The 16587-nt window shown below is 36.2% G+C and overlaps 1 protein-coding gene across 4 annotated transcripts in view; it reads left to right on the top strand.

Moving 5' to 3' along the window:
• The window catches only part of ARK2N (arkadia (RNF111) N-terminal like PKA signaling regulator 2N), a 67440-nt gene that overhangs the window by 42412 nt on the left and 8441 nt on the right, over positions 1-16587 (top strand). For 2 of the 4 annotated variants that reach the window (XM_081148621.1, XM_081148620.1), the window contains exons 3-4: positions 2984-3166; positions 13573-13699. In XM_081148621.1, the coding sequence (XP_081004747.1) occupies positions 2984-3166; positions 13573-13699 (310 nt within the window). The remainder of the gene's footprint in view (positions 1-2983; positions 3167-13572; positions 13700-16587) is intronic. The other 2 variants (XM_081148624.1, XM_081148623.1) reach the window with 1 other exon arrangement.

The raw sequence follows: 16587 nt of genomic DNA, 5'->3' as shown, positions 1-16587 counted from the left end.
TGTAGCCGGTGGATTGCTCAACCTTTAATTTTCTTGCCTTGTAATTATAACTAGCAGCAAAATTTCAGAGTATCAGGAGGAAAAATAGGACTTGGATTAACCACAGACCAAATAGTTCTTAACTGTGTTAAATTTACCTTTATAATATGAGAGAGGCTTTTAATGATTGTAGAAAAACTAGTGAGTTTATTGTAAATTTTTGTCTTAAGATTGTAACAGAGATCAGAGTTAGCAGATAGGAGAATGTGGAGTTCGAATAACGTGGAATGTGCTTACATTAATGACAACTTTAAATTGGAAATGTTTCCCTGTTTAACTTTATTTGAAGTGATTATTTGGATGTTTCTGAAAGTCAGAATCTTAGCAGTGCTACTGTTTTAACAGCATAGAGGAATAATCAAGTGAGAGGAAGGATAGCATCTCCATGTTTATTCCGTCCTGCAACAAATCGATGAGTCATATTGGAATCATAGGTCACTTTTTCTGATAATAATGACTGAGTTTTCCTAGCTCCTCAGTGGTTTGATTTTTTTCTTCAAGAGATGCTTCTTTCAAAAGGCAGATAATATCACTACAGATTCTTACCTGTTTCCTAATTCTGTGCAGCAAGAGTCATGTTTTAAGAGAGTATTACACTTTGTCACCATAAGTTAGCTAGTAGTCATTTAGTGGTTTAAAGCCCAAACCCCGATGCTAAGTGCATCATCCATCTCTTAGTTAATCTTGATTTGCTAATGATAAGTGTAAGATGACCTTGGAACACAAGATCCTTAATTGTGGTTTTCTGTTGAAAGACAAAGTCGGAAAGACAACTATTTATTAAAGTTTGTATAGTATTGACTTGTCATCATTTGAACATCCTAGAAATGATAATCATTTGTTTTAACTGTTAAGTGTAATTAAAATATGAAAATATTACTGTCTTTGTTTATAATGAGTACCAAATTTAAGCTAAGCTATAAGGTGTGCTGTTTGGAAATATTGAAGATGCAAGAATGAAGCCAGATAACAAGCTTATACTTATATTTCCTACTGATGAAGACTTTCAGACAAGTTATTTCCATGGGTAGGTGATATCACTCTGCATGTACATATATACTTAATACTTTTTTGCATGATTATACATGTAGGAGTGGTACAATTTTGACTTGACTGTTGACCTGTTGCCTCAATTTGGTGATTGTGGTGGGAGATGTGGGGCAAGTCGCTGTGAATGGTATTAGTGATAAAAATTTTAAAATAACTAATTTTTTATAAACACAAACACTTAAAAAATAAAGCCCTTTTAAAAATAGAACATTTGGTCAAATAGTCAATATTGTACTTGACCTTCATATCTTCTGCACTCAAGTATTTGAACATCATATAGTATCTTTATTCCATAATAATCATTTTGGACTCTGACGAGAACTCCATAAATGATACAGCTTTCTTTTCTGTTTTAGAAAAGGAAAACTTCAAACATGAGCCACTTTTTTGCTATTTGAACTAAAAATCCGTTGCCAACTGATACTGATGCCATACTGTTGAATTTTGTGAACTTGATTTACCCTTTTGGGGGAATTAGAAATTATTTTAAAGTAGTGAATAAATTGTTATGATCATCAGAATTTCATATTGTGACATGTCTGTTCTTTATATAGTGGCCCTTAACCAACTCATTTGCCTTTATGTTTAGTCTTTTTTTTTAATGTTGCTACACAAATCTATGGTTTGGAAACTTAGTTTCAAGGGGGTAAATATATACCCCAAGTGTGTTCCATGTTTTGTTCAGTGACAGTTTACACAATGGATGTTTGTATTAAAGCAGTAATCTTTCATTGTGTTTTAGTTTAATGATTCATTGGCATATGTATTCCTTTATAGTCAAGAGTCTCAAAAAATAGATGTGTTTATGTTAATTTGTTGGATGATATTAAAAAATCTTTGTGGAAATATATGATTTGCCTGCACTTCACAAATAGTTGTTGGTTGGGGGGGAGGTGAGAAACAGCATTCTTTCTACTTACTTATAAATTGAAGGTAGTAGTAAGGGATGTGTTTCCATACTTGAATGAAAAATTTTGCTTTTTGCTGTTATATTAGAAAAAAGGTAACATTAGCATTTTAAAGCATGCATCTATTCTACAAGCATGATATTGAGTTATTTTAGCATGAGTCGTTGAAGTGTAATTACTTTGGAACTGAGCTGCCTTTTTTATCTGGTTAGGGTGATTTGGAGGTAGAAGGGATCTCTTATTTTTCCAGTAAGAACTTTATTATCTTCCTCTAAAATAACCTGTAAGATTGCATATCATTTCCTTGGGGTGTGAGCTGGTTGTCTTTCTCAGGGAGAAGAAAATATAAATATCCCTCATAAGACATCCTAAGCAAAATTCTGAAGATTTTGTATTAGCTTTTTGTACAATGTTGTAAAATGCACAACATCCCTGATATTATAAAAGGGCTTCCCCGGAAATAAGTCAGGTAGAGCTCTTAGTGTTAGTTGATCTTATTTCTTTTGAAAGTAGGAAAATACATATTTGATTTTCTTTGAATCTACTGGGGAATTTTAGTGTTAGCTACTGAGAGAAAGAACTAGATTAATTCTCTTTAAAAATATAAATTGAATTTTAATAGTTTGCATCTGTTTTTTCCTTTAAAAATCAGTTTCATTTTCTCTGTGGAGTCTTCCCTTTTTTCTTAATCTTTTGCTCTTTGAGAGTATGATGTCAGTTCAGTGTAACGTTGTTCAGTATAGTCTTGTCTTCTGTTCTTCATAACACTCCTTTTCCTCCTTCCCAAATGTGTCCCTCATCTTTGTAAGCTTGGGTTATCTTTTTCACTTTCACGTCATGTACAAAATATTAGATGTAAAAGTGCAGCTTTTCTGATCCGCTGGAGTAATAAGATAAAGGCAACTGGCATTTAGAGGGCTCTTAGTTTCAGAAGCATTTTTCACCCCACAAGTTAGATACAAGTATACATTTTCTTTCCTCCCTAGATGGACCTCCAATTGTAGCTTATTATGATATGTCTGACACCAGCTCTGAACCAGAAGTGGTAAATGTGAACACTTTATTGGCGGCTGCAGTAGTTCAAGAGCACAGTAATTCTGTAGGAGGCCAGGACACAGGAGCTACCTGGAGGACCAGCGGGCTTCTAGAGGAGCTGAATGCGGAGGCAGGTTGGTCTCCCTCCCCTTCCCCTTCTCTAATGTAATGTGCATGTGTCCTGGCAGCTGTGTTTCTCATAGTGGGCCCTGCTGAGGTGCACAGGCTAACCAGAGGCATCTGACATTAGGTGATTGTGACCACCCGGGGTGCCATTTATAATTGACTGAGAAGGAGATTTGGGTAAACATGTCATCTTTCCTAATCAGAAGGAAGCAAAAATGACAATATATAGGACAATTGTAGGCATAGGTAGATTTCAGTATGCATATTTCTTGGGTTAAAAATGCCTGACATGTAAAAACCACCCAGATGAGCTAATAATCCCTCCACCTTCCTTCCCCCATCTCATCCCCATTTCTCTGGTTTCCCTCATGTAGCTGCACAGCAGCCTTGCAGCTTGAGGAGGGAGGCTGTTCATACTTCCCTGTGGGGCCGTTACTATATAGTGCTGCACTGTTTCTTCCACCTCCCGGTGTAAAGTGTCCCTGTTACTCCCTCTACCGTAGTTCTCATACTTGTCTTTTCTAACCGCTTTCAGTTTCTACCTCTGTTATCTCAGGAAAATCTCCCTGTCTTGCATTACCCATCTTGGTTCTATGATGATTTTGAAGAGTGATATTTATTTATTCATTAAAACACCCATTGCTGTTACCTTTGAAACCTTGTACAGGTGCCTCCAAGTTTGCTTCAGTATGTTTCTCAAAACTGTTTCAACATTCTGATTTAAACCTTTTTTTCTAAAAGCACCAGCACTTAAGTTTAAGAAAGGGGGAGGAGGCTGTTGGCAGACTGTTTATGTAGTGCATATTTTCTTTCATGTTATGGAAAGATTATAGTTTTCTAGTTAAATTATAAATTGCTTTGGCTTTTATGAGCGAATCTAATAACTTAATCACTACCTCAAATGTTTATGAGAAATGAGTTTTTATTACATAAATAATGGGTTTTAGTTTAGAACTCTTTATATTGAAATTGTTAGGAAATAAAGACGACGGAACTCCATAGATCTTTTTCCTTAATTCTTCCTTTCATACTTTCTGATGGAAGTGAATAAAAATCTCCTATTGTTGAGCTTCTAATTAAGTTATTTTGACTAATTTTGCAGCAGAACAGGACCTGGACTTAGTTTTAACTGTGTTTTGACTGCTAACTGCCTTTTTGACCTTAGACAAGCTGTTTCTCCTCTGGACTTCAATTTTTATGTGTATAAATACTTGCTCTGCCCAACAAGGGTCTTTTAAGGATTTATTAATATGTATAAGTACTTCTGAAAGAATTAAGTAGTAATATTTTATATCAAAGAGTAATTTGACCACATTTTCTGCATATGTGTTTATAAGTTTTGTAATTTCTGTATACTAGTTTATTTTCATTTTTTTTGTCCATCGACAAGTGGTTCATTCTACTTCTACAGTTTTATTTCTGTTTTCTTAGTCTTGCCATTAAGTAGACCATTTTTTTGTAAATTCTTGAGAAAAACGAACAATTTTTTTTTTTTTTTTGCTTTTCATATAGAGAACTTTAATACTAGTTTGAGCAATATGGAATTGTTAATCTTTGACTTTTCACCTGCTACAAACCCAGAAGTTTCATATGATTCAGCTTAATAGTACAAGGTTTGGGATCTTGAATCATTAAAGTTACTAGCTTTGGGGATAGCATCACGTTTTCAGATTAAAGTAATTGTTAGCTTGATTATTCAAAACATCACTAGTTTTTGTGTGCTTAATTCTATATTTGATTGTCTTTTTGAATGTCAGTCACACAGAGTTATAAAGAATATATATCGCTGAGTTACCTACCACCACTCTTTTTTTTTTTTTTAAATATATCTTTATTAATTTCAGAGAGAGGAAAGGAGAGGGAGAGAGAGAGATAGAAACATCAACGACGAGAGAGTCATTGATCGGCTGTAGCCCGCAATCCGGGCATGTGCCCTGACCGGGAATCGCCTGGATCCTAGGTCAACGCTCAGCCGCTGAGCCACGCCTGGCTGGGCACCACCATTCTTAAATAAAACATGGCAAAAATATGTGAGGAGAGAAACACCCATGGCTTCAACTTTATTCACCTTTTTCCCCTCTTCCCACTCCAAAGCTGTCATGAATTTGGTATTTGATTTTGGTATTACTCTGTATTTCTTTATATTTTTATTGCATTTGTTACGTATCTGTAAACAAGCATTTTTAATGCTAATTGGTATTACATTGAAGATAATCACTTGCAACTTGCTTTTTTTAGTTCAACATTTTGTGAGCTTTTGTTCTCGGTAATAAATGTGGCTCTAGTTCACATTTTACTGCTATTTAGTATTCCACTATACGAATATATCACAATTGATGTACCCATTTTCTTGGACATTTAAGGTGCTATTCCAAATGATACTGCCATTAATATTTCTTGTGTGTGTCTCTTGGTACATTTGTGTGATCATTTATCTAGGATGTAATATATAGAGAGAACATATGTTTGTATCAGGCCATAAGTTATGTGTAGATTTTTTGTATATCATAGGACGTGGTCATCACTGTTCAACAGATCCCTATAACATTTTCTTATGAATCCATTTATTGACTCATTCAAAGTCTTCCCCCCCAAATATGGCAATGCAGGTATTTGAGTAATAAATAAAACTTAATACGAGTTTTAATGTAATTGTCATTGCAAAAACTCATTTTGTGAATTTGAATATACTTAAAGAATATTACAACAAAATGTTGAATTTATCCTCAAAGGCCAGTTTATAGTTTAGAGACTTGAACTATTACTATCAATTGCATGGTCATTCTTGTGGTTTAAATTTAAGATTAATGTTCTAAAGGTTAATCTCTCCCAACAATATAAGAACCCAGCCACTGAACAGACTATTCAGGGGTTAATCAAGAGCAGTATCTCAAATTAGGTCAGTAGCCCTATTCCATTTAGGATCACATAAGTAATCATTGGAGATAGAGTAGTTTGCCTCTTTTTCCAAGCAGTTAGATCAACTAGATTTTACAGTTTACTTTTGACTTTAACCAAGGCAAAAGATTTGAAATTAGGAAAGCCTCTGGTCAATAAAAGACCTAAACTTCCCATTTCAACTGTTGCCATGTGTTTACTTTTTTTCACTTGATGCTAGAATTGAACAGTATAGTTGGTAGCAACAAACATTCGGGTTTTGAGCCAGCAATCACTTATAAACTGTGGGACCTCTGGTAACTTATATAAAGCCTCAGTTTCCCCTATTTATAAAACTGGGATAAAACTGGTATCTACCCCTAAAGGTTAGTTACCATTAATGTGAAATAACATACATAATGTGCTTAATACAGGATACAGCACACAGTAGGCCCTCAGGAATGCTAACTAGCATGACGTTAATATATGCTGAAGTTGATTGAATAAGGAAGTGATTAATGGATCCAATTAATGGATCGCTAATTTATGCCCTGTCCTGGAATGAGTTGCTCTTGGTAAAGTATTTCCTAAACTTTGAGCATAGAAATTACCTGGGGTGCTTAAAAAGTTCAGACTCCTAGGTTTCTTCCTGAAGGTTTTTGTAAATAGATCTGAAATGGAGTCTGAGAATCTGTTTTTAATAATCATCCCCAGCTAACTCTTGAATTGGACCTATTTTAGGAAACAGTACCAGTATATCTGAAAATGGCGTATTTTTTGTCTACTGCTAGTAAGAGCTCACTGTAAACATAAGTGTAGATAAGGCTAAGAAGCAGCAGAAGTCTGAAGTTCTCTTGGTGTGGAAGACGTAATTGTGGTAAACTAAATTTATTAAAGTAGAGGTGTTTTTTTCCCCTGGGAAATTAAAAATTCTAAATACATGTTCTCATTCCCCCCCCCCCCCCATCAGCCTTGTCAAGAAGGTATGGATTGAGCATTTTCTCATTGTTAAAATAGGGATGGTAATCTTGATTTGTCCATTACACAAACTTTGTTGTAATGCAGAGAAACAAATCGTGGGTTTCCTGTTCTTAGTGTAGGGCTTTTTATAATCAGACCAGGATGACCATGTTTCTATTATTAGCACTTTAAAGTCAATATATCAGACTTGTGAAGATCAAGTTTGGTTAGGTTCCTCTTGTTTACTGGCTTCATATGGACTGTAAGATTTTAGGTTTCTAACCTCTCCTTCCCGCTTTTAAAGTTGTTTTTAACACTCTTGAACAAACTGAAGACAGGATAATAATTTGTTTGTTTTAAAGCTAAATGAGTAACAACTTAAGATATTTACCTGTTTTATAGCTAACATGCTGCTGCCATCCAGTATGTAATAATTTCCTTTAATGTGCTGCAAATAGGCCCAGGACTAGTTCTTACCCAGTAGATTTGTGATTTAAAAACTAGCTACAGAAGCCCTGGCCATTGTGACTCGGTTGGAGTGTCATCCTGTACACCAGTAGGTGGTGGGTTGGGTTTGATTCCTGGTCAGGGCACATACCCAATTTGCAGGTTCGATCCCCGGTCAGGGTGCATGCCTGAGGGAGGCAACCAGTTAGTGTTTCTCACATCGATGTGGTTCTCTCTCTCCCCTTGTCTCACTCCCTCTCTCTTCCTTTCTCTAATGCCAATTGAAAAAATGAATAAGAAGCAGCTACATTATTTCTTTTGAAGACAAAAAAAATGTTTCCCATGTTAATTTAGTTACTACCTTTTCTATGCTTCTTTTCTGTCTTATGTGTTGAAAAGGTCTGTAGGGGGAAGACAAGAATTTAGAATTTTCTCATAGAGTGAAAGAAGTTATCTTTCCAAAGAGCTACACAGGCAATGATCTACACAGAGATAGCCAGCTGCCATGTAGCTAAATATAAATCCTCTGATTTATTTTCAGTTTAATGTATGGTAATTGTGGTATTTACACTTTTTCTACAGAGCTTATTCTTGCCCTAGAACGGGAATAGATTACAACCACTGACAGCATTTGAAGAACCTCATAGTATCTTTGCTCACTTTTGTGTATTCTTTACGCAATATTCTGCCATTGGATTCCTGTGAGGACATGGGGTGGGGAGGTAGTGGGGAATGGCCCAAAGGCGGGAGAATGTCAGGCTCTGCACAGGAGCTCCCAAAAGAATGTGTGACATGCTAAAGAGAAAATGACTAATTGTCCTGGCTCTGAAATAGAAGGGGGGATGCATTCCTGGCTATTGGAGAATTCCTTGGTGTCTCTTGAAGAACATGGCATCCCACAGACTTGGTGTGGGTCCCAGCTGACTTGTTATCTAAATAGCATATTTTATCTAATGGCTTTGACAGGAAATATGGCAAAACTCTCTCCTCATTAGTTTAGAGTTAACATTGACCAGGAAATTTGTATTTAGCCCCCAGTCACTTAATCTCATGTGCCTTATTTTACCTTGTACTGATTTTTAAACGAAGTAATCAAGAATATTGGCTATAAGAGCATACTTTGATTTTAAGTGATTAATTTTAGAGCATTATCCAAGTTCTGTAACAATACTAAATGCCAGCAGGGTTGGATTATGATTTTTATGGCCAAGATAGCACTGCCAAAGTGGTTTGAATTGATCTAATAATGTGAAAGCAATATGTAAATTATTAGTTTCTGGATCCATAATGAATGAATAAAGTTAGAAGAATCTTAAATATTGGTGATGGTTACCTTGCTCTTCTTAAGATACTATAAAATTAGGAGCAAAAGTAGCACAGTCATTTTTCATTTCTGTCTCTTTCTTTTTTTTTTTTTTAAAGCAGAGCAATGGTATTTCCAGATCTGAAATGAGGCTATGTAGGTGGTGGGGTCAGGATGAGGGGCCTAATCAATGATGATAGACATTTCACAGAACATTCCACAGGTTGGAATTATAAATTAGAACTGTGGAGAAACAGCTGGGGACAGAGATACTAAGAATTAACTTACTCTGTTGTGTTCTTGTTTTGTTAATTACTGTTGTTTAAAAACATTGAGTAATAAAGGAGGAAGAGTTTGGTTATAGCAACTGCGACTCCTACAGTCTGCCTGTGTAGTTTGGTTTAATTCAGTTAGCTTATTTATTTTTAGGATGGTAAGTACTGAGCCCCTTGCTGGGAGTCTACCACAGGGGGCTTTAAATGTCTGTTGGGGCTCAGCTAGGCATGGATAATTTTGGAGTGGTTGTACATATAAACAATGAGTATTCATATAATAATGGTGGCAGGATGTAAAGTGGGGGGAGAAAGAGAAGCTATGCCATAGGCTGAGAATGTTTCATGATGAGTGAAACTGTCCTGGATTCCACATATGACAGTGAAAGGGAAACATCCTGGAAGATACAGGCTGTATGAGGATGGGGGACAGTAATTTGTAAATGATCCCAATCCCAAAGCTGAGGTGTAGGAGCAGCTTCAGGGGACTGCAGGGGAGGTGACATTTTCAGGAGAATCAGATTTCCAGGAGGAGGTGAAAGTTCAGTGCCGTTTTTCATGGAGCTGGCATTCTAGGGGGCAGTGGAAAAGTTCACAGAAGCTGAGTCGTGGGTGACTGGGGCAAAGGAGAGTAACACCAGAGTGGAGGATAAGATGGAAGGAAAACAGAGAGTTCCAGAGGCTTATATTTTGTGGGTGGCCACCAGGGTGGAAATACAGTGTTTGACTTCTCATAACCATTAGTTTACCTCTTTCCTCTTCCTAATGCTTCCTCCTTTTCCACTGGGGACTTTCGTATACTCGCATACTGTTGTCTCCACTACACTATTCTTGTACCTCTTTGAGTCCATCAGCCAGCTTTTTATCAGTCCCCTCCTAATTTAATTTCTTTCACTGTCTAGCATAAATAAGCCCAGCTCTTCTTTGCCAGTACCCTCAGCACCTTGTATTGCTGGCTTTCCTGTTGTACCCAGCTGGCAAAGTCTGATCCCTGGACTCACACTGGAGCCTATATCCACACTGTTAAGTATAGCTTGAGAAAATCACCTGGTTGCAGAGTTAAGGGTTGCATTCACTTCCTAATCTGCAACCTGGTCCTGGCTCTCAGGGCTATCCAGCAGTCCTACTCTTCCCTAGGCAGCATTCATCATAGCGACTACCCTACCCACACCTGTGCTTGCAGATGGCCTTGCCACATTCTTCACAGGTCAAAATTACCTCAGCTTTCTGCCAACTCTGTTCTCTGCCTTTTTTCTAAATATGGCCAGGTCTCTCCCATCTTTAAACACTGTATGTACATACACATCCCCCTTCCTCAAACCCATCTTCCTATTTCAGCCCTCTCCTAACGCCTTTTCCTCCATAGCCAAACTTCTTAAAAATGTGTCTGCTCTTCCCTTTCTTCCTCCAGCTTTGCAGTAACTTCAGCCCCATTAGTCCCTCTGAGGCTCCTCTTGCCAAGGTCATGTATGGTCATCTTATCGCTGATTCTAGTAGACTCTACTTAGTTCCTCCTGTTATCAGCCTGCTCTTTTGATGCACTTCTTCCTAGAAATGCTCTTTCCCTGGTACGTGGCTTCATATCTTTGGGTTTTCTTTTTACCTCGCATACCGTGGTGAGCTCCCCTTACTTTCTTTATCCCTTAATTATTGGCGTTCATCTGAGGACTTAAACCTGTATTTCCTCTCTAGACCTCTGACCTGAGATTTAGAACAGTACCTCCAACTGCCTGTTGAATATCTAAGAGGCACGTCATCGTCATGTTCCAAGCTATTCGTTGGTGCACTGAATGGCATTGTAACTCTAACCAGTTACCTACATTAGAAACCTAGAGATCATTTTTTACTGCTTGTGTTCTTTTCTTTGTCTGATTTACAACATTACTAACCTGTCCACACATGTTCATAGGGTATTCTCCATTTTGTTTCTTTTCTAGTTCAGTCATAATCATTTCTCACCCAGGAAACTACAGTAGTCTGTTTTCCTTGCCTGTAGTATTCCTTGCCCTCCAGTTTCATTTTTACACTCCAAGAGGAAGTTTTTTAAAGTTGAAAATCAGATCATGTCACTTCTCTGCTTAAATCCTTTCATGGCTTTCTGTTTCTCAAGGTCAAGTCCAGACTCCTTACAATGATTTGATTTCTGTTGACTTTGCCAGCCTCATTTCTTATTTTACTACTATTACTCGAAATCTCAGCAAACTTTTATACCCTAAAGGGCAATACAGTGTTTCTTGTGCTACTTCTACGCACCTGTGCCTACTCCCTGAGAGCTCAGCTTCCTTGATTATCCTCAAGTCTGGGAAATGTTCCTTTTCTGTATGTTCCCAGGGCACTATCTACCTCCCTGTCAGAGCAATTTTCAAGCCATTGTGCAGTGGACTTTTTATTATCCCTGAATATATTGTAAGCTTGTTGAGAGTAGAGAGTAACCTGCCTTGTTCCCCGTAGTATTCCTAGCACTTAGCACAGTGCATAGTATGTTATAAATAAGTATTTATTGTAATAAATAGATGAAGTAAACTGTTATAGCTGCACAAAGCAAGGCAGCTCAAAGTATTTGAAAAAAGGGAGACTTTTCAATTTATATTCCTTCCTAGAGTTGCAATGGGAATAGTGTGCATGACAATAGTGATACCTACAACAGTGAAGTAGAAATTGGACAAAAGACTTGGTCACAAGCAAAGTATTAGAGTCAGAGCAAGAATCTCGGTTTACCAAATCTAGACTTAAGCAAACACCGTTTAAGCAGCAGCTACCCTAGCTTTAACAAAGCTGGGTTTTGTCTGGTGAATGCCACCTTTTGTATGTTTGTAGGGTTCAAAGATGAGTGCTCACTGCCAGTGATAAAGTCCTATCTAGATTGTAATATCTCAATCACCAGTTGTATCTAGAAGCCAGTTTAAGCTTTTTAGTCTTCTGTTTTCTCATATATGCATCATTTTCATTAGAAAAAAGTAAAAATGATGTTAAAGAATTGTGAAAAAAGCCCATAATTGTACTAAACTTGATTACTTTTCACAGCTTTTACCTAGCACCTACATATTTTTATAGTATTATGTGTGATACTTAAATATTCATACATTTCCCCAGGTTTTACATAGCACTGTAGTGCTTATCTTTGGACATCGTAACATTTTGCTTATTGAAAGTTTTTTTTGTTAGGCTGAATTGTCATGGGTAGGATTACAGGGTAAAAGGTACAAAAATTGTGAGATTTTTGCTTTGGGACCACCTATAACTTTCAAAAGGGTTACACTATAGTTGCCAGGAGTATGAAAGTACAAAGTTTCTCAGTGACCTTGAAGCATTGGAATGAGTGAGATGAGGGGAAGGGGGAGTTGTATTTGTATAAATCTTACTGGTGTTGGTTTAGTTTATATAAGGTGTCACAAAGGATTTTTTTTTTAAATATGGAGAAATAATTTGGTGTCAGATGACAATATATTTAAATACAACTACCCTTTGAAGATTAAATGCAAATTTGTACCTGTTGTAGCTTTATTCATGCTAACTCCTTAATATTCTAAAGTTCATCCTTTGAACTCAGAACATTCAAGAACTGGGAAAACAGGCTGAATTTTAACTTGCTGGAATTGTTTATAGAGTTGTGTACTTTGATGCTATATCATTAGCTTTTCTTGAGAGAGAATTGTGTGGAAGCTCATGCTTTCTGTGATGTTGGAGAATGTGTTTTATTGTACCGTGCTTTATGGAGACCCTTGTGAAAAAGTCCTTACCTGCTCCAGTGCCACAAACTGTTGTGCTTTTCTGGAGTTACATGGTTTGTGTTTGTCTAATGAGAACGGTCAGTAACATACAGGTTATATTTTAGCTGCTCAGAGCAAAAATTGTGATCTTCCCTTTTATATGTGGGTTTGGGTCAGATTTTGTCAAATCTGCATTCCTTTAGAGAAAATGGTTAAATTTTTTTAAAATTAAGAGAAAATTGTTAAATCTTTTATAAAGCATCCCAGTATAAACATAATATTAATCATTTAATATTAATCATTACTTCTACTTATTCCATTTATGCCTTTGAGCTTTTCTGGTAGAATTTTGTTCTGTTGAAATGACAAGCAGTAGAGAGCTCCATTGTCCTCTACATGATGACAAAATTGTTACATGAGTCATTTAAAGATGGACTAGTTGAGTGCAAAAAGCATTATGGAACAAAATATAATGTGTTACTATAATTTACATTTACCTGTATTTAGATATACATACTTACAAAGTACTCCAAGTTTTTTCTCCTAAAGAATACTAGTAGAGGGTGGAACTTGGAGTTTTTACTTTTATGTACTTCATGTTGTTTGAACATTCTTTTACTTATGAGTGTGTGGTCTGTTTAGATTTTTTTAAACTTTTTTTTTTTTTTTTTTAAATAGAACACTGCCCTGGCTTATTTGACATGCGTAACAGTTTTGCTGTGGCAAGACCTCATAAGACCATTTTGTTTCTATGATTGAACCTGGATAAAAAGTGTGTCAATGACTTTTTTCTGCTGTTGTAAGAAATCAAAATGTAGTGCTAATTTTCCTCCCTTCTCTCTCAGGTCATTTGGATCCAGGATTCCTTACAAGTGAAAAGACATCTGCTGGCAGTGCACCACTCAATGAAGAAATTAATATTGCCTCTTCAGATAGTGAAGTGGAGATTGTGGGAGTTCAGGAACATGCAAGGTAGGGTATTTTTTGGAATATTCTGATACTTTAAATTGTGAATTTTATTTTAACTAAAAATAAATGAGAAGAAAATGGTAGGCATCACAGTATGGCTGGCATGAATGGTGGGAGCCTTCTCTCAGCTTCTTTTGGCTTAAGAAACACTTTTTGATTAGACATGATATGAGCTTCAGAATGTGTTGCATATTGTCTCATATTGAGAACATTGTGACCATATGTGTACGTGAACTAGAACTGATGTTTTTCTTGTCGAGAGTACTTGACAAATTTTTCTCTTGGGAGATAATTATCACTGTACTTTCCCCCCTATTATTCATATTTTCTTGCCTTTCACTTTCTCTTGAAATATATTGGGAGCAAACAATTGGGAAATATGCATCTGACATCTATCTCTTTTGCTTGTTTCTTGGAGCACATCTCCTTGTCTTTCATTAAAACTTGTAAGTATATAACAGAGTGTATTTCTAGTGATGTTTATATGACCCAGGGAGTCCTCTTTCTTAGGATTAAAAAAAAAGCTATAAGACCAAGACAGCCAATTATGAAAATAATTTATGAAGTCTGGCATTTTTAAGGTAGAAGTCAGCAAACTAGCCCACTGGCCAAATCTGGCCTACTGCCTGTTTTTATATAGACCTTGAGCTAAGAATGGTTTTTACATTTTTAAATGGTTGAGGGGGAATCAAAAGAAGAATGTTTTGTGACATGTGAAAATTATATGAAATTCAAATAAAATTTATTCATGAATTAAATTTTATTGGGACAGAGCCATGCTTGTTCATTTACATATTGTTTATGGGTGTGTTTTGCACCCAGGTGGCAGAGTTTAGAAGTTTCAGCAGATACCTTATAGCCTTCAAAAGCCTAAGATATTTACTATGTAGCCCTTTGCAGAAAAAATTTACTGACTCTTGCTTTAAGATAAGGATTGGTTGCAGCCCTCAGAGGTACTCTTGGGGGACATTAAACACACATATAGATACATGACAAAAATTTAGACTTTGGAAAATCTGTATTCTATATAGCAAACAACTTTTCTCCTATGCTACAAGAGTTAAGTTGTGGTTTCCTGATTTCCCCAATATCTATATTACCTTGCCCTTAGATCTGATTTTACTCTTTGGTTAGCAATAAAACATTCACCAATATTTCTTCTGTTGTTATAAAAGGTGAATTTAGCAGTGGAGAGGGGTGAAGTACACATGCACAGAAATTGAGGGTGCCTTTTTCTAATGGAAACTGGTGATACTCTGAGAACATTTTTCAGTTAAACAGTTGGGACTTTAAGAATACAGAGTTAAGTCATAATTTAATGTGCCATCACCTCAAAAGGGGCCAGTTATTTTTACCAGAACTAGGATTATCCTAGCACTTCATTTTCTATCCTTTATTTATGCCATAAATATTCCTGCATAGCTGCTTCCTTTTTCCTTCTCTTTTTTTAACGGTTATTTCCCCTATTCTGGTGGGAAATAATTTTTATTCTTTAACCTTTTCTTTATCTCATATTTTCCTCTTTTTTTCTGTCCAAAAACTTTTTCCTATTAAATTCTCTTAATTCTCTTCTATTTTTCTGTTTATTTCCTTCAAGCTGACTTATCTATTAGATGAGGAAGTAGAACTCCTGATTATTCCTTTACTTCAGTATATGTCTGCTGTTAGTTCATTTCACCAGTTTCTTATAATATAGAAGACATTATTTTCCTTTTAAGCCCCATGTTATGCTCTTTCTAGAATATTATAGTATTTTTTTATTTCAGATTCCCTACTATAAAACTTACCCTGCCTGTTGACAGATTGATAAAGGTAAATTATCTTCAATTGTGCCAGGAATATGTTATCCACTCACCAACTTCCGCTTGAGTTACATTTCAAATTTTAATTCACTGTTACTCATGTGTTCCTACTTAAGTAGGAAGAGTAGGTAGTAACCTGTGTGGTTTATCTAATCTCTTATTCTGTTGAGACATATCACTTGGTCCAGTTCTCTAGTAACTTCTCCCAAGACTCTCTTCTTGACTGTTTGCTTATGCCTAAAATGTTATAGAGTGAGCCATCTTTCTTTTTAGCTTCTTTGTTCAACTTTTCTTCCATCATGAAACCTTTTGCTTCTTTTTCTACCAATATTATTGGTATCTGGAGTTAAAATACTATTATATTTCTATCAAGACTTGGAAATTTAAATTCTAAGTCCCCCCAGGTTATCTCTAGTATACCCTTCTCTGAACTTATTAGGACTTTTATCCAGATTGTCATTTTATTCTGTAGACATGTTTGTTTCACTCTTGTACTGAGTCAAGTGACGTTAGCTTTAAATGACATACTGTAACATTACTTTCAAGGACTTTTTCTTACAGGCTCTGATGTATAAAGATATGTTTTATTCTGACTCTTTGGTTTGAATCCTGGAGAAATCATATCTTGGAGGTGACAGTTCCATTCTGAAATCTCAGTGGCTCTATTGTCCGTACAGTGGAATGTAGAGTTAACAGATCCTGTTGGAGTACTTTAAATTGACCCTTGTATCATTTTGGGGCTATCTTTTATTTTGGCCTTTGGGTGTAGACTGAGTAGAGTCTCACTAACTCTTCTTTCTGAAAATGTTTTCAGCAGTTTCTTTAGAAGAGGCCTGATAAACTTTCAAACAAGATTAAAGAGCTGAGAAGCAGGTTGGGGAGAGGCTTTCTTGTTTGCTTCAGAATTGCCCCTTTGGCCGCCTGTATCTCATCTGGAATTTATTTCTTTTACAGGTCTAGGGTTGCAGTTATGAAGTATTGATGGGCTTCTGGCAGGGTTATCGCTTGGAAAAAGGTTTTAGGTTTTGATCGAATCTTTTTGTTCTAATTTGATTTGCATGCACAGATATTTTGTTTGGATTTAGTCAT

The sequence above is a fragment of the Miniopterus schreibersii genome (assembly GCF_964146895.1).
Source record: "Miniopterus schreibersii genome assembly, chromosome: 10".
NCBI classification, from domain to species: domain Eukaryota; kingdom Metazoa; phylum Chordata; class Mammalia; order Chiroptera; family Miniopteridae; genus Miniopterus; species Miniopterus schreibersii.
The sequence above is the reverse complement of the archived record's forward strand: the minus strand, read 5'-3'. Positions and strand labels throughout refer to the sequence as shown.